General features: G+C 42.8%; 1 protein-coding gene and 1 long non-coding RNA gene across 9 annotated transcripts in view; one reads left to right on the forward strand and one right to left on the reverse strand.

The window, feature by feature from the left end:
* The first annotated feature begins 541 nt into the window (after nucleotides 1-541).
* LOC122174453 (uncharacterized) lies at nucleotides 542-13,306 on the forward strand. Its single transcript, XR_010593771.1, has 6 exons — nucleotides 542-1,234; nucleotides 2,078-2,147; nucleotides 2,830-2,998; nucleotides 4,762-4,842; nucleotides 6,693-6,837; nucleotides 10,293-13,306. It is a non-coding gene; the product is annotated as an uncharacterized LOC122174453 (long non-coding RNA).
* ACACA (acetyl-CoA carboxylase alpha) overlaps nucleotides 7,326-20,272 on the reverse strand; it is a 199,249-nt gene continuing 186,302 nt past the window's right edge. For all 8 annotated transcript variants that reach the window (XM_065572846.1, XM_065572849.1, XM_065572852.1 and 5 more), the window contains 2 exons: nucleotides 12,851-12,987; nucleotides 7,326-11,102 (listed from right to left, as the gene is read on the reverse strand). In XM_065572846.1, the coding sequence (XP_065428918.1) occupies nucleotides 10,976-11,102; nucleotides 12,851-12,987 (264 nt within the window). In that variant the 3' untranslated portion in view covers nucleotides 7,326-10,975. The remainder of the gene's footprint in view (nucleotides 11,103-12,850; nucleotides 12,988-20,272) is intronic.

Consider the following 20,272-nt stretch of genomic DNA (forward strand, 5'->3'; position numbering starts at 1 on the left):
CCAACTTCCTGACCCTTCGTTTGCAATGCACGGTTCTGCAGCAGTATTTTCGAATGCCGCAGCTGTGCATTGACTGAGCCGATGGCTAAAATGCCATTAACATGGCTGGAAAAAGGCGCTCCCCATCCATGGGTTGCGTGAATTCCAAAGAGTCCAAACTCCTGGGCTTCCAAAAGCACTGCTTATTGTGCATAAAAGGTCAGTCATGGAACGGCTCCCAGCTGAATGCACGCGCATGACCAGGGATATTTTTGCAATTGGAAAATGTTTGTGAATTTTCAGTTCAGCATTGATCGCGAACACCATTATTTTTGCTGATCAGGATGCTTTGAGGCCTCGTCCGTTTCTCTCCACTAGTGACACACTTTCGACAGAGGTTAGCACCGGTGTAAATCTGGCAAGAGGAGATGATTCACTTGTTTTTTTACATCGGAAGGTCAAAAGCTGAAAATTAAATCCCCATAAGGGGGATTTATTAGCCTGCTGTGACCAATCTCAGATGAAGATTATCTTGCATAAATAATGTGTGCATATGTTTGTAGTATAACAGCGAGATGGCCATTGCACTGACTTGTTTAACTACATTGGCTCTGTTTTGTTCTTTAACTAATCTGATTAAAATAGCCTGTACATTGACTAACCAAGTGTTGACAGTGCAGTGAATGCATCTGGTGTGTCTGAATGTGGATTTGAGGGATATATGCTAGTTTAATTAAGCAACTCTCTTCAATGTTTTTTTTTTTTTTTTTAAAGTCTTTAACCTGTTACTTATTTTAATGCACAACAAAGGAGTCTGTATTCTTTTGGTTCATTCAAATTACATTTACAGAGCATCTGTCATGTCAGGATCTTGAAGAGTTCTGCGACCATTGCTTAAATCTCATGACATCCCTAAAGGGAGGTAAGCATTGTTCTAGCCATTTCACAGGTGGCCTAACTGAGAAATGAAGAGGCCACTGACACAAGATCAGTTGGTGAGCTGAGTCCTGGCTCCCACAGCCATTTTAATTGGTAGAGAAGCATTGAATCATTAGTCACATCTTGATGCATTGACGAGGTGATCCTAACAAAGAAGATTGCAATGCTAGTGATATATTCTCCAGCTGAATTTGAGAACTTATCTCAGTTCTTTGGCTTGCTGTAGTATGTGGTAAATTAATAAGGACAATTAATAACATGTGCATGGTGCTTTTTATCTTGAGGAATTTCAAAGCACTTCTACAAAAATGTAAAGGTACGTCATTTTTTTTTTTGCATGTTTATTCGATCATTTAAAACGGTCTGTTTTGCTTTGACATTTGTCTGTAATAAGACAAGGATTATAAAAAGTGTTCCCTTCTTTGGAACTTCTGAATGTTCATCCAGTGGGGGTTGGGTGAAAGCACTGGCCAAAATGTTCAAAAATGCCGACCTGCAGGTTCCTAAATAAGTGGCCTGATTTTACCCGAGTGGCAGCTGTTGGGAGCTGGAAATCAGGCCAGTTATAAACTAGTACATCTCAGCAGGAGCTATTTCAGCTTTGGTTATAACATAACCTCCTTGGGTATTTTATACAGAATATGTTTACTTGTGGTCACCTAATCAGGTGGATGAAAGACATTAATACTGGCTTCTATAAATATGACAATACGCCAGAATTTATGGACGTATTGGATTTCCCCCCACTATTGGTACACCCTGCATGACACTGAAATATCAGTTACTCCAAAATATTTAGAGAAAATAGGCTTAATTAGCTAGAACATATGAAAGGTATGAGACAGCAGAGATGGTATAAAATACATAATCATACAAGGCGGTTTTAGAATTCAGGATACCACCCTCCTGCCAGCAAAGAATAAATTGGAAACTATTTTAATTGACACGGATCCTGCTATTCAACTGTTACCTGAAAGACAGATTAGTTGATTGATTTGCATTTTAATAAAATCTAATACTTTATTTTTGTGTGTGGGGCTAATGCTGATTTTTAAATGAGTTCAGAACTGTTATCAAGACTGAATTCAGAGGCTTTTTTTAATGAAGAATGAAGCATCCCTTTCCTTTTGTGTGGAGTTGACTTATTTTATTTTGCTAGGAACGCTAGGATGGCGTGATCCAAACTCTATGCCCCAGTATCAAGGAACACGAAGAACAGAAAGTTACCAGTAAGCAAAATATTTTCTTTTTTTCAAGTTCATACTGGAGGCTGATTGAAAATCCAGGCGATTGAATACTCAGTCTCTTAGTTACAGGGTAAAGGCACGTCTATTTTGGTTAAACGCAGAACACGAATAGATTCAGTTGCATCAAACTGATCTTATAACCAATATGGAATCAGAAAATGGCTCAGTTCTTAGCTTTAAGTAAACTAGGGCAGAGTGTTCCCAAGATTCACCTTTACGATGCGTTGCAGCCGGGCCATAGACATTAGCTCCATTGTTCAGCTAACTCAGAAATAAGCTGGCCCCACTCTCCTTGGCACTAGGCACCCAAGATTTGTCTAGCATCACAGCAACAGCAATAAGAGAGGGTAGCAGTGTATTGTAGGACAGTAACATGGCCGCATAACAATACGGAAATGCCAGTGCTGAACTGATGAGTGTGTTGCTTGCTGGCCACGGTCCAGCTGTGGCCCTCTTGATCAGTGGGCGGGGGACGGTTCCTGTCCCCTGTAGAAAATATAACATTTTTCTTGGGTTTATAAAATATCAGTGTCAAGATGAGCATTGACTTTGTCTTACAAAATGTATGTAGCGTGGATGAATAAACCGTTATGTCCACTTGCAGCAAAGCAAGTCGTAGGTAGCACAGAAGCACATTGATTTTTTTTCTCTCCTATCTTTCCAGGGCTCTGACTGGTCAAAATTTGCCAGGCAGAAACGCAGCAAATGTCACTGTTGCTCTTGGATCCAAATAATGACCTTATGCTGTGAAGTTTGCAACAGTCTCATGCCCTCGTACATTGCAGGGAGAGCTGGCTGGCTGAGTGGCGAAATCCAGCCACAAAGAATCAAGGGTAAGTAGTGCTACTTAACTAGTGCTGTCGGGGGGGTGGGGGGGTGGACAAAGCCTCTATATTTGTATTGTGTCTTAGGAGGAGGGGGAGGAAGAGGAGAAGCATTACAGCACATGTAGGTCACAGTGAGCAGAGAGGGAAAGCTGGCTTTATGGAAGCAGGCTTCAGTGTAATAGTGTGTTGAGCAATATCGTGTCAATTAACAGGCTAATGTTCAGTAGAAGGAAATGTAGCCTACTGATCAGAGCATGCCTGACGGTCCTAAAACTACAGGCTGCAAAAGTAGCCATAGCCGGTCACTGTGATCTGTCTTACAGTGTAACAGTCTGCTGTGGGTGATGCAATGAACTCCTCCACATCATTCCTTATCCCAAGCATTGGTCATAAGCCAACACAGCAGCAGGTCTGGTTTATTCCCCCCCACCCCGACACACCAGCAAGACCATGGGCTGACACTGCAGAAGTATTTCCCCCGCATGTTGAACAATACCAGCACTTATCTTCTGAACAGCTAAAAGCCTCTGACACGTGGTCTGCCAGCATCATTACCAAAAATCTCATGGTTTAATTGCCACAATTCCGAAGGACATCAAGTGGAGGAAATTAGCCGCTTCCCGAGTTGGCGTCGGCGGAATGGTTTCACGCCGCTTACGCACTCAGAGCAAACATTAAGGATGTTTCAAAGGAAGCCAGGCGCGCGTATCCTACATTGGGGTTTACTGCTCCAACAAGTTGGCCGGCGTCTCTTCTCGGCGTAGGATTATGTTGCTTTGCCTTGAGGGAACTGACTGTACATGCCCAGTTTAAAATTCCTTTTCAGTTTGACTCCTGTGTCCTTTAAAGTTGTAGCTGCAGCACTTGGTTTGAAGAGCTGGAGGTAATGTTAAAAGGGTCACATGAAACACTTTAAATGTGATAACTTCTGGTTCATATTGTTTGAAGAGATAAGAGTGATTCAAAGCCCTACTAAGGATGCTTTTGAATTTACTTATCAGCATTTAAGCAGGCTTTTTCTTCCCCCCTACCTGGTTAGTGTGATATATCAAGGGAACCTTAGAAAGCAGGGTTTAGCCTGCAAGGACCCCGTTTCATCTGCTAACCTTGCTGGTAAGGTCAGTTCTTTAGTCCTGATGTGAAAATGGTACGTTTCCAGGATTTGAATATGCTGGCAGGAGAAACGCAGCCTGTGTAATTCTTGAGTAGGGGCTAATCAGAGCCATCTACAGGAGTGTCTCGAGTGGTTACTTGGCTGAGTCCAGTGGTAGGGCAGCCTGCAGTTAATCAGCTCTGCCCTCGCTAGGAGGTGTTATTGTGGTCAATGTGAATTACTGCAGAGACCAGCCAGGACGCAAAGCTTATTCCGACAGCAAAAAAGGGCAAATTAAAGTGTTTCATCGGCTCAGTAAGTACCTCAAAGTTCTGGAATTCAGTTTGGGCTGTAAATTCCATGTTGTAACCGAGGAGTCTTTTTTTTCCTGGGTCTCCCCTAAACACAGACTCTATGGGCCTGCAAAATTCAAACCTTAATAGAAACCTACCCCAGCCACTGCCGTTCTATTAAATATTCAGTCCTGATTTCCATTCCAGGATTGGGCTAATGTTGGCTGCCCAATGCTGTGTAGAGCATGATTCTTGTGGGGCACGCGTTTAATTGGAAAAGGAATTCAGTAAATCTGTTTGCCAGGGTCAGGCTATATTGGCGGTTGTAGAAGTCTGTGTCTGTAGGCAACTTTTACCAATCCCATTTTCCTTTTACTCACTAGGGTGGTGGTGGTAATGCTGAGCTTGTATCAGGCTTCAGAGTTTGCACACTAATTATGCCCACCATTAGTCCTGTGGGACAGGTGAGTACGAGGTCTAGTTTACAGAGGATTACACCGATGCACAAACAAATCAAGTGAGCAGGTCATGGTCACACAGCAAATCGAAGGGGAGCCAGGCTTCCGAGTCCTGCTCTCTACAACAATGCTTGCTAACAGCTGGTGAACCATTGTCTACCTGGCTGTGGCTAGTCATAGACTCCCCGTCTCTACAGAATGGTAGCCAGGGTAGTGTGGAGAGTTAGCAGAAAATGCTCCCGCTCTCATTGCAGGACTATCTTACGGTCAAAAGGTGTAAATGGTTATTTGTAAGGACAGTGATACCAGAATGGTTTCTACTAAGTTTTCCTAATACTGCCAGTTATCAGCGAGTAAGATTTTTCCCAACAGAATATTAATTCCTGATATATCTGCTGATTAGTTCCTAGCTGTATGTGCATTATACCCTTTTAAAAACCTTGCAGATCAGCTAGGTGTGTGTGTGTGTTTGGGGGGGTCTGAATTATTCCTCTCCCCCAGCAGAGAATTTCAAGTTTCAGACAAACAACTTCATTTACAAGTGTGTCTCTAATTAGCTGCAGAATTAGTAAAGCGGAGTTTTCCCCCCATAGATCGGCTAAACCCCCGAGGGAGCCTGTGGAATAGAGAGAATCGCATTTCCAATTATTTTGTTGAATTGCTAATTTAGTTATTGTGCCTGGCGTAATTGTGATGGGTATTGGGTGTGCAATTCAATTTGTTTTAAATATTTGTGGGACGGCTGATCAGTAATGGAGCTGACCTATTTCGTGGCCCAAATTGAGAGAAGAGACTAAAACAAAAACAGCTACAAAGCCACAGTTTGTTTCAGTTTTTGTTTTGATCTCTCTCATCCCTCTTAAGACTGTTGATGCAACACAAGGTTTAAATTAAAAGATGATATTAGCGCTTTGATCTCGGGCTTTTGAAAGCTTACAGCTTTGGTACTTTTCTTGGCATTTTAATATGTAGATATTTTAGGCTAAAGAGTTTTAAATGCATTGCTGGAGTTCAATAGGTTTTTTCCCCTCTAAATTTTATTATGTTTGTTAGGGTGATTTATGTCTTTAACCCTCAGGATTCTGGTTCAAGAAATGCATGAAAATAACTGGAACTGCTGGGTTTTGTGTTTGCCGGCTTGATACATTTTAGTTTGAAATTGTGTTAAATACTTACCATTAATTAGAGGTGGAGCTTTTTAAAAACCTGTGTGGGGTGAAGTCTGTATTGGATTTATGTTGGTAACTTAACTGGCGGGGGGAAACATTTAAATTAGCTGTACTTGCAATTCAATTTCGGAAGCTCTGGGTGGGAGTTTCTGTGAATGCATATCTAATATAGGAGCTGGGTCACGGTTCAGAATGCCAAAAGAAATAAATTTATAGTCAAACTGTTCATGGGTCTGCATAGTGGGTGTACACCACTCACTGCGTTATCTCTGTCTGCAGTGAGAGCAGACACATGTGGACTTGACAGTTCTGCCCTTAGTTTGCCAATACAGACACAGGCTTCAAGAACTGGAAAACACTAGATTGATTTAAATCTAGAACAGGAATCACTCCTAGCACTTCAAAGCATCTATTCGGTAGCTTGCCACAAACCAGTGGGGTGAAGACTGTTCGGAACTGAATATGAAAACGAACAGTGAAATTAAAGCAAGGTGCGATTTCATTCCCCTTCTGCTTCGCTGGGAAATGTTCAATCATTCTCAAAGCCAGGCCGATGGTGTTGATGGAGGAGTATCAGCTCCTGTGTGTTGTAACAAGAAGGCAAGAATGTTAATGTGCTGGATGTTGCCTTGATTTATATTCCACTGAGTATATTTGTGTTTGACTATAAACACTTTTCTATTTCAGAACTCAGATTTTCCTGCATCCACATTTTAGAACTGTTTGACATCATGGGAACGATCGATGCGACAAATTAAGCCTTTGGCTTCATGGCGTGAGAAGTTACAAAGGGGATGAAATGAAGAAAAGGGCTGGCAACTTACGAGAACAGGTGAAAATACTTGTGCTTTTAAGTGTCACATAGCGCAGGCTTAAGCATGAACTTCCCAGACTTAGCACACATTTTAAAGCTGGGCGATCTATGGAGCTTGAGTAAAGGTGGAGTGAAAGGGGTGGCCACGCAAGCCCACTAGCGGAATAAGCAGCCCAGACTCTTGAAGTGATGGGCCTGAATCTCGAAGTTCAGCTCTACATGTGAATTACCCAAGCGCTTGAGCTATTTTGGTTCAGTCCATCTTGAGCGGCAGGGTCACGTCTGTATCTGAACTTCATCAGAATTCAAGGATGTTTCGATCTGGTGTTTGGTCCCATCCTTACAGCCATTAACAATGTGATGCAATATCACCTTTAGTGTCTTCTACATAAAAGTCTCAGTGCATTAACAACCGCCTCCATTACATTTAAGTTAGAGCTAAAAGAGGGAGCGCTTACCAAAACCCCCACATACAGAATACATGGTTCCACTTGTAGCCATGAAAATAGTCTTAAACGGATTCTTTTTATTAAAAGAAACTTGAGGTAAGTGAAATAAATCAGCAAGTACCATAGATGTCCAGCAGTAACATGGCCATGGTTTGGTTTTTACTCAGGGTGCCTCCTTTCCCAACTGCACAGTACAGCAACTAAAGACATACAGCAGGACTTAGCATGTACAGTGTGCTTGGTTTTCTGGTAGTGTTACTAGAAGGTCTTAACCTCTGGGTTGACTGGCTGTCCCACTCAACGTGAAAAGTGGAGCTTGAAGCTGGGCAAGGTCTGTGCCTAGCTCCTCACAAGTGGCTTTTATGTGATGCTTCAAGTTTAATTAAGACATTAATAGTAGGGTTGTTTGCAGGTTGGAAGCATTTACTATTAAACCAAGGTCGGTTTTTTATGAATTGCTCATTTCATTCAAAGGACAATTAAGCCAAAACCAGCCCCTTACCCCTTTCAATAATTTGCGTCCGGCTGCTTGTCAAAATCTCCTAGTCAGGGAGAGTTGGAAGGAAGGCACTAGCCTTTTAGGGTCAGAATGGAAGAGATAACCAGCTTCTAGACCAGCATGTGCTAACTTTTAACAGCTTTACCTCATACGCTAACCTGTATAAAGATCAGCACTGAAGCACCCTAGCGTTGTAATGCTTACAAGCATCTTCCGCTTATGTACTTTGAGTCAAACATTTTCAAGGCTCCTCAAAGCTGCACTAGCTTGTCTATGAGTGGGTGGGATGGAAAAGTGCTTCTCCCTAATCTCTTAAAGGGGGGGGCTCTTATTTTAATATCTCAACACTGATGGAGCAATGAGCAACTTAGCAGTGAGACCCCGTAAAGGCTCCAGAATCCTCTACGAGAGAAATGTTTTTAATGCGTGAGAATGGGTGGATTCAACTGATTACGGTACGTACAGCTCTTTTTATAGGGTTGCTAAGTCCATCAGAGTGCCAGTAACACAAGCAGATTGAATTTCAGGGCTCCCCACTAAGTAACTCTTGGTGAAAGGTTTATGTGTGAGAGCTTCACCAACGAAGTCTTGCTACAACCGTAAATCCGTACTGGTTCAGGTGTAGTTGAGAGAATTTGTGTTCACTGTGGAAGGCTCTGTCGTCATTGCAGGTGGGGTGGGGTCAGATGCAGCTTATGTAGACACACCTGTATTGTCTTGCTAAAAGTAGCAGCAGGAATATAAGCTCTTTTTAGCCCTCTAGCTAGATTAAAGCTTACATGTGCTACAAATCACACATCTGGCTGCACTTGGAGCTGTTCACTGGCCCTGACAAAGGGTTCATGTCTTTGGGATGGTTAAGAGGGAGGGTCTGGGCAACACCACCTTTGCACAACGGCTGCTTCAAAGTTGAGTGTTGATTTTTAGTTTTAGCAAAAACTAAGCTTGCTAATACTACCCTACCTGTTATGGTTTGCACCCGTTTCTGACACTGCTGGGACGTGATAATACTGTAGCAGCATCACTCTAATATTGTTTGACAGTAGCTATGGGACAAACAGTCACTCTAAATTTAAATAGATCAATTATAATGTATTACATTTGATACTGTTAATTTTAAAACATGTTTCTGGAGAAACATGTTACTTCAGATTTTCTATTATGAAAAGAAAACTTGTAGGCAATCAGACAATTAGGCCTTGTCTACATAGTGGGGCCCACACCACATGACGTCAATTCCCCTTACTCTTCTTGATCAGGTGAAGTACAGGAGTCAACGGGAGAACGATTGGCAGTCGATTTAGTGGGTTTAATGAAGACCCTCTAAATCGACCGCTGATGCATCACTCGCCACCCTCGGGTAAGTATAGACAAGCCCTCAGTGATGTGACTGCTTTGATACAACTTTTCACATCGATACCTATGTCTTATGAAAATAATTAAGACTAGATGTTGTGGTTTTACTGAGGGGGGTCACCACCAGGACCCCTCAGTAAAAACTACAGCCTTGTTTTTTGGGGGAAAAAATCAACCTAGCTGCTAAAGCACTTTAAAATCCTTGTGCAGAACTCCCACTGATTAAATTCTTACTAGGCCTCTCTGTTTAACAATATGTATGCAGAACGAATTTAGCAGACATAATGTTTCTGGGAATTTCAGGTTTACATTTTCCTTGAATGATTCTGATCTGGTCAGTGACATAGTTTTGTGTAAAACTTAACTCCTCCTTTAAAAAAAAAACTTTCCAAGAAAGTTTAGGGATAAAGTGCAGCCCACTTAGCCATGTCAGTCTGTCACATGAACAATAGATATACGTATTCGTTATTTGGTGGTGTAGACAAGAAAGAAAATAACAGACCTAATTTGTTGATGTGGATTCTGTACCTACCAACCAGGTGACTGTGGTTTGTTGTAGTGTAGTATTGATTGATAGCTGGTGCTATTACCGTAACAGCAATCGAGTCCATGGGGGATAGTAGTTAGCACCTCAGTACATGGATGGAGAACTCCCACACATTTAAGGGGGGGGGGGGAAGTTACAACACATGCAAAAAAAAGAGGCTTCTTTACAAATATTACCCAGACTCCCATTTTTCTACCGAGCGCCGAAATGCCTCTGTCCACACGAGAGCCTGAGCAGGTGAATTTTTTGTTTTAAAAACATCACTTTCGGTAACAAAAGTACAAAAAATTGTTAAGAGACAGCAAGCTGGTTTTAATTTCAGTATTTCTGTGACTAACTAGTGCCACTTTCTCCCATCTTTATGGAAGGAGAGTTTGCTCCCTACACTAGGTGAGACAGAATGAATAAGTAACGGAATTGCCAACTCAACCTTAACTACAGCCTGTGAACGTGCAGATAGAATATAAATATCGTTCTGCAGCCACACGAGAGAGGGGACCAGAGTTCGGTGGGATTGGAATTAACCCATATGATAGAAAAAGCCAACGTTTGCCATACATCTAGTATCCAGTTTATGACAGGAACAGTAATAATTGTGACCTAAGTATTTTTCTTTTTACAGGCTACTACTTCATCTCTGCCCTATCTGAGACCATGAAAGCCTGCAGTCTAGCCCCTGGAATGAAAATACTGAAACAACAAGTACTAAGTAAACAACCAAGACTGACATGTAGTGAAACCTGTGACCATCGGAGAGGAGAGGGCAGGATTAGCTCCTCCCCACTGTAACAAAACCACGAACACCATTTTCCCATTTCTTTCTAGTATCGTCCCGTGTGTGTTTAACAAACCCTTGACCAGCCAGCACTCCACTGGTGCAGCAAGTGCCTCTTACTTCCTGATGCTCCTGGCACATTCGTCTACTGAAACAAGACCACCATCACCAGATTTGGGGAGGGGAAGGACTAGAACGATGCAGGGGGAGAGGGGCATAGTGTAAGAAAGCCCCTACTTTGCGGCTCTAAGACCTCATGGTACCAGGGTACCCTTCATTGTCTTTTCCTACTGCTTTCAGAGGGCAGCCAGACAGCTAGCTGATGCATTGGTCCAGTCACTTTGTTAAATAAATAAGGTACAGTTAGACATCCATAAGTTAATTCTTCAGCAGTTTGTTTTCCTTATGTCTTTGGGGCCAGAGAGCGTGCTCCCTCCGGTCAGTCTGATTTTAAAAATTAAAAATACCATCCTTCTTTTTGCTTCCTCTTCTCAGTACAGGGGTCACAACTGAGCAGACAAAGGATCCTCTTATGTTGAAGGAGGCGAGTCCATTGTTGAAAGAATACGCACTATCTCCGCTCGCTGGGTAGGGGATATATGCTGGGTCATGTGGACGATGGAATCCATGGCAACCTCAGGATTGGCCTGCACCAAGCTGGAAAGACCAGAGGGTTAGCAACAGCACCCATCTCACCCCCACCGCTAGCCCCTTCCTCCTCGCCCAACTTGACGGAGTTTGCACACTGGGCTGTACTCAGCTGGCTAAATTTCTCTAAGCCCAAACATTTTCACCCGCTCTCATTCCCTGCTCTAAAGGGTAACTGAAGTAGATTTAAAAGTGTCTGGACAAGCCAGCAAGAGGTTCATTATGAACTGTGCTCAAGCAGATCTTAGATTAACTAAGAGGACAGTGTCTCAGCACCAAGCAATGCACAGTTCTAGCACCGCCGCATAAGGGAGTTGTGGATGCCAGAGGGGGTGGGACTCTCCCTGATTGTTGTGCAAAAGGCATTTTGAAGAGGAAGTGTCTCCTAAGAGTAAACTCAGGGCAGTGTCAAAGATTGTAAAGAGGAGGATGCGAGCATCACGCTCCCTGATCCAGAAGGCTTCTCATAAGGGTACCTTCTCTTTTCCAGAAATATCAGAACGTGATTTAAAGAGCTGTCTGTCTCTATCTCACAGTCATTTCATGTGCACTCACTATTTGTTACCTCACATTCCCCTCTAACTATGTGTTTTGGGGAAAGGCTGCAAGACTTTAGAGGCGTTCCAGTCTATAATAAAACTGCATTTTGGTACCTAACAAGAGAGAAAATAGTGTTGACATTTGGATTACACTGCGCACTGTGTCCTGCTGCATGATCTTTGAAAATTAATCAGAACAAAGGGACAGTGGACGCTGGGTCCAGTTTCCGCAGAGAAAAGACGGGGTGCAGAAAGCATATTCTGTACTATTGTACTTGAGCAGTGGAAGGGAACAGAGAACTCATCCTTTGGGTGAGACGGAGAGACAGAAGAAATCCTAGACGGCCTGCAGCAACACTGTACCCTACCAAAAATCTGCCAACGGGAGACGATGGGGGTAGTGTAGCTCAGAGAGCTTTCCTCACTACCCACTCACATGAATGCAGAGCATGGAACCACTTTAACTTTCCTATATTTGTACGAAGATGGGGAACACCACACATATTAACCCGATTTACGGGGTTTCAGCCAAGTGTGCTCTTAATGTCAGTGGGGCTGAAGCAGGGCCTTTGAGCTGAGTGGCTTTCATGGACTACAGGCACCTTGAACTCAAATGATACCAACACTAAAAATGTATTGTAAAAACAATGTCACGTTTACGTTTTGGATCCAATCAACTTGATAGGAATGCAAGTAAAAACGTTTTAGGTTCGATTTCTAAAACTCGCTCAGTTTTAACAATCTGAGGGCTTTTACTAAAGCTAAATGCATTTATTTAAAAAATAAAACAAAACTTGATTTCAACCTCACCCTGTCCCTTTATTTAAAAACCTCACAAATTCACTGGTGTTCTGAAACTGTAGTGAGGAGGGCCATATAATTACCAGGATGGATTGAGACCTTGATGGCCAAATTCTAGTTGCTTTGGTCTTATTGCCTATACTAGGGCTCCCTGACCCCAAATTTCCCACTGCAGGATCTCCAGACCTCGTCCGAGAAGGGTTAGAGGACAGTAGTCCTCTGCATTAATACTGTCATTGCTATAACACCCTCAGAGCTGCAACGGTTAGCAAGAGTGGAAAATTTTAGGGAAAAAAGCCCTCATGTAGACACAGCCCACCATTGAAATTAGAGGGAGCTTTTTTACTTACTAAAGTGGTGGGTGAGGATTAAGTCCCAGAGCTCTGCCTCGTCGTGGGAAATCAGTAGTTGGCTTACCTGCGTATTTGTTTGAGGATGTAGTCTCTGGAGATGTATTTGATGTTTTCATCCACAACTGAGCGAATGCCGTCTTCTTCTGTTAGCTGTTTTTCTAACCACTCCACTAGATCCTTATTGTTATCCCATAAGTACGCCTGCAAACAAACAGCAAGTGTCGCTGAAATGGTTCCAGAATGTGCACTGGGGTCCTATGGAACTTCCATTGACAGATTGCACTAGCCTGCTCCCAACGCTACCATTTCTGAAATTTAATTAGCAATTACTGGCAACGGTGGGTAAAATATTAGGCAAGAAGATCCTTTGTGATTTCCTGGGGCAGTTAACTTTTATGACTATGGAATGCAACTAACAATTAGCAGAAGTCAGAGAATGATGTACTTGTTCTGTATCTCCTTCCTTAACATGTGATTAAATGGAAACCATGGAGACAGTAGCTCCACAGTTTAAAACACTTAGCGCTGTGGGTTATTTACTCTAACAGGTGCCTCTGCTCAGCGGGCTGGTGACCTCCTCTTTCTCACGAGGCAATGGAATGACAAACTTTACCCACAATTTCCAAAAACCTCTTCATACCATCTCTATTTGACGATCAGGGCCCATTCCCTGGAGCTTTCAGCAACAGGATCTGTCTAGCACAACTATTGGTCACACATCCATCATCCCCTATACACAAGGAGGCAAACCTGCTCTTACTGATATAAGGCACCATCTGCTATATTTAGTGCTAAGTGGGGAGGGGTTGCATGTTTTTTTTTTAGTTATATTTAAAGTTCCAGCAAGTTTAGAAGAAAGTGAGAGTCTCCTACAAGGGGCTAGTGCAACCCACAGTATTCTGGCACTTGGCTTCTCTGGAGCAGAGCATCTGCTCTACCCGATTATGGAATGGTTTGGTGATATGGGAAATAGTCACAAAGCGATACCCAAAGTGTATTCCATTAGCTCCCTGCAAGACCTTGGCGTCTGCATTTAGCTACTCCTCATCGCCACTGAAAAACCACAACAGTTTTACTTTTCTATTTTTTTTTTGTTAAAGAAAGGCTCGTCCAATAGACTTGGTACTTACAAAACCCAACTCCTTTATTACCCACACGCTACCCAGTCAAAGCAGCAGTTGTTTGGGGCAGTTTACAAGGGAAAGGAATTTTTCCCCAGGTCAGATTGGCAGAGATCCTGGAGAGTTTTCACCTTCCTGTTTAGCATGGGGCATAGGTCACTGGTTTGAACTGGAGTAAATGGTGGATTGTCTGCAATTTGATGTCCTTAAATCATTATTTGAGGCCTTCAGTAACTCAGCCAGAGATTACGGGTCTATGACAGGAGTGGATGGGTGAAGTTCTGTTGCCTGTGATGTGCAGGAGGTCAGACTAGAGGATCGTGATGGCACCTACTGGAAGTCTAAGAGAAACTGAACATGTCACTATAGCACGTTGTCAGTCTTCTAACTAGTCTTGAGTCCATAACCAACCAAGACACCTAACCCCCATTTTACTAGAAGTGAGCATAACACAACAGGTCAAGGTGTCTACAACCATGAAAAGCCTCAGCCACAAATCACCTTTTTTTTTTTTTGCAGAGATCATTTAGCCTGGTATTTGCTAGGTAGTTGACTATATAATAATTCAGGAGTGTGTTAGATGCCTAATAGCCTTCTCGCTCCTCTTTTCTCCTCTCATTTTCTTTACAAATCATTTAAGAATCGTTTTGTTAATGGTTTCCGGAAAAACCAAGTACCACCATTAGCGCTCATTCATATTTATGTCATTTGATTTGGGTAATTAAACACAAAGCTCGTCATTTAAAGGTGCACTATCCTTCGCTGTTATCACTACGAAGTTAACGTCAGAATGCCAATGAGCTCAACACAGTAATTTAAGAGGTGAGTGCATTAAAAAAAAAAAAAAACACCTCTCCGTGTCTCGGAAACAGCATTGCCTCTTGCTTGAATACTTCACAAAGCCAAATAAGCATCATGACAATTCCTAATGTAGAGCAGTTCATGTTACAGGGGTAAAAGCACAGGGGGGGGAAAAATGTAGCAAAGCAAAACAATGCTAAACTGCTTCAGTACTCATGAATAGCCCCATAGTGGGTATTTTAAAACAGGCACCATACTGCCATTTCCTCTTTTTCCATGTCCCCAGCATCTGCTTTTCACTTGCCTGGCTCTCCAGGGATTTGGTCTCTGACTCAAGAAGATAGAAGGAATCCCAGGCCTGAGACCTGGAGACAAACGTATAAGTCTACCAGTCAGTTTAAAAAGAGGGTCTTATTAATGAGTTAGGGGAATCCATCAGCTAGAAAAATGTCATTGCTATCCCATTTTAGGCAGATAGCTGGTGGGTGGACACAGATTCCGGAAGTGGAGCAGGTTTTCAAGAGCATGTCATGTTTCAACGTTATTGGGCATCCAATCCGAAAAAAAAATCATAAAAAGGGCCATCACTTTGTGCCTGGGGCATTTGCATGTTGTTAGGACTGCAGTTACCGGCCTTCAAACCTTGCTAGTGATACTGAGCAAGGGCTACTTGGTTCAACCCTGCTTGGGTCTTCGTGAACTCTCTGGTTAGGTCAGGTCCATCCACGCAATGACTTCAAAGTAACGGTCCTAATCTATGAAGCCATCAACAGGCAGATACATAGCTCCCTTCTAGCCTGTTGTACCACCTGGGCCGTGTGACTATGGCTAAGTGTTTCTGCCCTTTGACCACGCTGTAGGTGACGGGAGCAGGCCTATAAAGAACAGCCTGCAGCTAGGTTATGGACACCACAGCTGATATTTCAAAACAAAAGAGAAACTGCCACCACTAACGGCCTCCTTGAGGCAGCACCTGACATGTGCAAATTGTCAGTCAGACGTATGGAGTCATGCAACAGTCCAGCATTGTCAAGCAGCCTCTCTCAACAATGGCCGTTTGATAGAGAGCATGGGATATTTTGTTTCTAAAATGAGGGTGCCACCCCCCTGAACCAGAAGCCAGCCCCACAGAGTAGCTGTGAGAGCACCTGTGCAGCAAGGACATGCAAATACCCCAGGCCACATGAGATGGTCTCCTATGCATGCAACTGTGGCAGTGACTTGTGTAGCAACAGTGCATTGAACACCTCAGAGACAGATTCTGAGGGGCAGTAGAAATGTTTCAAGTGTCTGCACATTCCCGTGCTTATTTTAGTGAGTAAACATAGCTCATAGGGGTGTTGTGTTAGGCAGGCTGTAGCTCATAGTTATATGGAGGGGTTACATAGGAATACATGCGTTAACTTTGTTATTCACATGATGTATTCATACCAGACATTCTACAGCCCTTGTGCTAAGAGTCATTACGACTAAGCACTGTACCTGTATTGCCATTGTATTCAGTGATAGATAATTACAATGGTACCATGCGTGCTTTAGACTTACGTCTCCGACCAAAAGGATATCATCGAAAATATATGTTTTACAATTAGGAGGTAGGGGGTCGTATTATCAGCATAACATCATAAAAATAGGAGACAAAAAATTTTCTCAAATCAGTTCCTGCTAGAAATAATGACAAATATTTTGATCGGTTTCAGAGTAGCAGCCGTGGTAGTCTGTATCCGCAAAAGAACAGGAGTACTTGTGGCACCTTAGAGACTAAATTTGTTAGTCTCTAAGGTGCCACAAGTACTCCTGTTCTTTTTGCAAATATTTTGATGTATTCCCTGGTATAAGGAAGCTCATACTGTCAAATGACTACAGACTTGTGCTTTAACCAAAAACAAAAAAGTACAGGAGAAAATCGATCACCTGGGGCTAATGATTTCTCAAACTTTCCACAACAGCACTATTTTGAGTACAGAGTTACATTATCAACTTTATTTAAAAACTTTCTGCCAATTTTCATCAAAATTAGATGCTGTTTCTTTGAGTGATGGGCCTTTTAATGATTTTTTCGGATTGGATGCCCAATAACGTTGAAACATTACATACTATCGAAAAACTGCACCACTTCCGGAATCTACGTTCACCCTGGTGATGACCAACAGATATGTGCCTAACACATGATAGCAATGATATTTTTCTAGCCCCAAATGGGTCCGGGCTGGTAGACTGTGCGTTTTATGGATCTCTTCGCCTAAAGGAAGTTTTCTGAACTCACTGGAGTGTTGGGCAGATGAATAAGCTTGTTTGCAAAACATTAACATTGTTGCAGAAACAGTAAAATATTCTCAGTATAATAGCTACCTCTCACTGAGTGAAAATGGTTTCTCTCTCATTTTCCACAACTACGGGAGGTTTTCCCCCCCACCAGCTGCAGGGTGCTCTCTTCTAAGGTCGGGATTTGATCCGAGGCCCTGCTGCCCTCTGAGTGAATTTCATACTTCTAGAGCAAGACGCTTGCTGCGAGTATGGTTTACTCTTTGCTCACAAGGTAACTTTCTTATTCATATCAATAAATTAACATAGAGACATCCAGATTGACAAGCTTCATGTCTGTTCCTTAATCTTGTATCAATTTCCTAAGCCCATGGAATTCTGTGCAAGTTTTTCCCATTCCACAACCCCCAAATGCTCTCTCTTTTCCTGGGTTGACACAAGTATCATCCCAGAACACCACACCTGGGGGTGCAAGCCAGCAGTTACGAGCCACCCTATTGTAACAACCCACTGTCTCGGTGGTGCAGACCCATATGCACGAGGAACCTCACAATAGTAAGTCAGCCATCATAGGCTAGCACACGTACATACATATAATAAAGCCTGGTATGTATAGGCCTGTGCTCATGAGCTACCCTACATCAATCCAATAGGCATCCAGTGCGGGTGAGGGTAAGTGGTAAGGCTTCTGGGGTACTGAAAATCAGCAAGGTGGGATATATTTTTTGAGTATGAAAAACACTGGCCATGATCAGTATCAGGCGGAGATCAGGGCCTTACGGAGTCGCGCTGGGATTTTTTCTAAGCGCGCTGCATCTAGTTATTTCAAAACAGTGATGTCACTTGAGCTTCCACATTTTGCTTATTTCATTATTATTTTAAACTTGCTAGTTTTTGCTCCTTGCTTCTGCTGCTAGACGTGAAAGAAATGCCCACTGCATACAAAGTAGGGTGCTTATGAGGATTTCAGGGGAAGGAAAAAAAAACCCCCACCAGTAAATGCCTTTTGGTTTGCAGACCTGCGTAAAGCTAGATTTACCCAAGAATCCCAAAGCTTTTAGTTTAGGAGAATATTTAATACTCTTATTAATCATTTTTAATCCGTTTGCTTTTAATTAAGAAACAGCATGATGCTTTCCTATCAACATATGCCAGGGAGCAGATTAATTGTGGCTTAAGATAACTCTCCTTGATTGGTGTAATGTATTAGCTAACGAGATGCCCGCTTCTAAAGATGCTCAGACACTACCTTGGAAAGCCTGCTGCCCTCCAGAGAAAACTTTTTTCTCCTCCCCTTTTAGAGCCCCAGAGTGTTGGAGATTTTTTTATTTTTATTTTTAAAGTCTCAAACAGGAGCGTCAGAGATTTTTTTCAAAGATTGCCCACTTCAGAATTCAGGCACAATTAAAAAAAGAGGAAGGAAGGAAGGAAGGAAAGAATAACAACAAAATGATCAGAGGAAATAAAGCCAATGGGCCAGAACATGAAAGAGTTACTGTTTGTGAGCTGCCCCCGCCTCTCTCTACCAGCTTTAGCAGCCTGTTAAGGAGAAGCACCTTCTGGACAGTCCCAGAGGAAGTTTGAGTCACCACTGCACTGCTTTCCTAGTTTGCAAGAAGTAGGATGGCCTGATAAAACGGGGATGGGTGCCAGACCGGCACATCACACCTTTGGAAAAAAATCGAGATCTGCATACAGAGAACAGATCCTTTCCCAATACTGCTGGCACAGTGCAAGATTTTGGACATTATTCAGTACTACCCTTTCCTTCCTTCCTCACCCCTCCCCTACCTTTCCCCCCCCCCCAATCAAGTTTCTACATCAGAGGCTCAGAAGGGGCTTTAGGAGACTGCTCTACAGAGCTGGAAGTGGTTTTCCTTAGCAGGCTCTGGTGACAGATAGAAAGACCGTGTGCAATGTAGGGAGAACAGCATCGCAATGCCTGGGCCTCGCTTTGCCTTGTGCAGCCTTCTCTAAGAGGGGAATGTCAGCTCAGGCTTGAGGCCGGTTTTTCAAGCATTAATGAACATTTGTAAGGTGCTATTTAGATGCCAAATATTGTTATTCATGTCTTAAGACTTGTATAAACATTCCTAAAATACCCATCAGTTATTAGAGGGTATTACAACCCTATTGCAGCCACTTCTATACAGATCTCTAGATGTAAAAAAAGAGAATCTAATCCCACAATGTTTAACCTCAACGAGAAAGAAAGGACGGTCCTGGGGCTCAGGAGATCTGGGTCCGGCAGTTCCTGGCTATATCACAGATTCTGTGTGTGACCTTAGGGAAGTCACTTAAGCTCTCTGTGCCTCAATTTCCCTGTCTGTAAAATGGGGGGTAACGTCACAGCCTTTGTCTTCTTGTCTATTTAGATTGTAAGCTCTTCGGCACTCCTTTTTACCATGTGTTTGGACAGCACCAAACACAATGAAGCCCTGGTTATAGCTGGTGCCTTTAGGTGCTACTTGGGTACAAATTAATAATAGTTTTTAGTAATTTGTATCTTTTGTACCACTAGTGGCCAGTTTCATTTGAAGTATTATTGAATCATGCTGCCAATAATAATCTTTTGGCTAAGTAGACAGGCTGCGCACCAGATGGGGTACATTGAATGAGACGGATACAGCCAAATGCAGTAAGGTCTGAGTTTTTGTAAGGACATCACAACTTCCCCTAATAGCTGCAGCTCTCAACAGATTTTGAAATTCCAACTCTGACTTCTTATTTCCAAACCCTTTCTAAATCTCTGCACCTGAACAGCAGACAAGAACGCCACACTATCTGCAAGCTGGCAATTCCAGTGGTTTCAACTACACTACCATAACTCACCATAACTGACTTCTCCAAGGGAAACAAAAGGATTGCATCACTCACTTATACTGTCACAATGTCTCAAATTCCTTTGGCATTTCCTCTTCTTTTGGGGGTGAGGGGGAGAGGGAAGGACAAGAGGGGCTGAATGATGACACAAGAATTCAGAAAGGAGAAGACATTTTCCTAAACAAAAGGGAAAGCGTGGGAACATTTTTTCATTGTTAAGGGGTTTTACCCAAGTAATTAGCATGAGCTATTTTGCAGAGAAGCAGTAAAACCACTGGCAAGCGCGGGCATTATTTGAAAGGCAGACAGTCTTTGCTGTACATAAGGCTCTTCAACACCTTCTGTAATAGACCCTTGTTTTTCAGGGATCTGCCCAATCTATGCCCACTCTGAACTGAAATTTGGGATATAAAGGTCTCAAGCCAAGAGTGATCCCCTCCCCCCGCCCTTTTCTCTCACACACAATGGGGGGGGGG

Source organism: Chrysemys picta, chromosome 19 (genome assembly GCF_011386835.1).
Source record: "Chrysemys picta bellii isolate R12L10 chromosome 19, ASM1138683v2, whole genome shotgun sequence".
In the NCBI taxonomy this organism is placed as follows: Eukaryota; Metazoa; Chordata; order Testudines; family Emydidae; genus Chrysemys; species Chrysemys picta.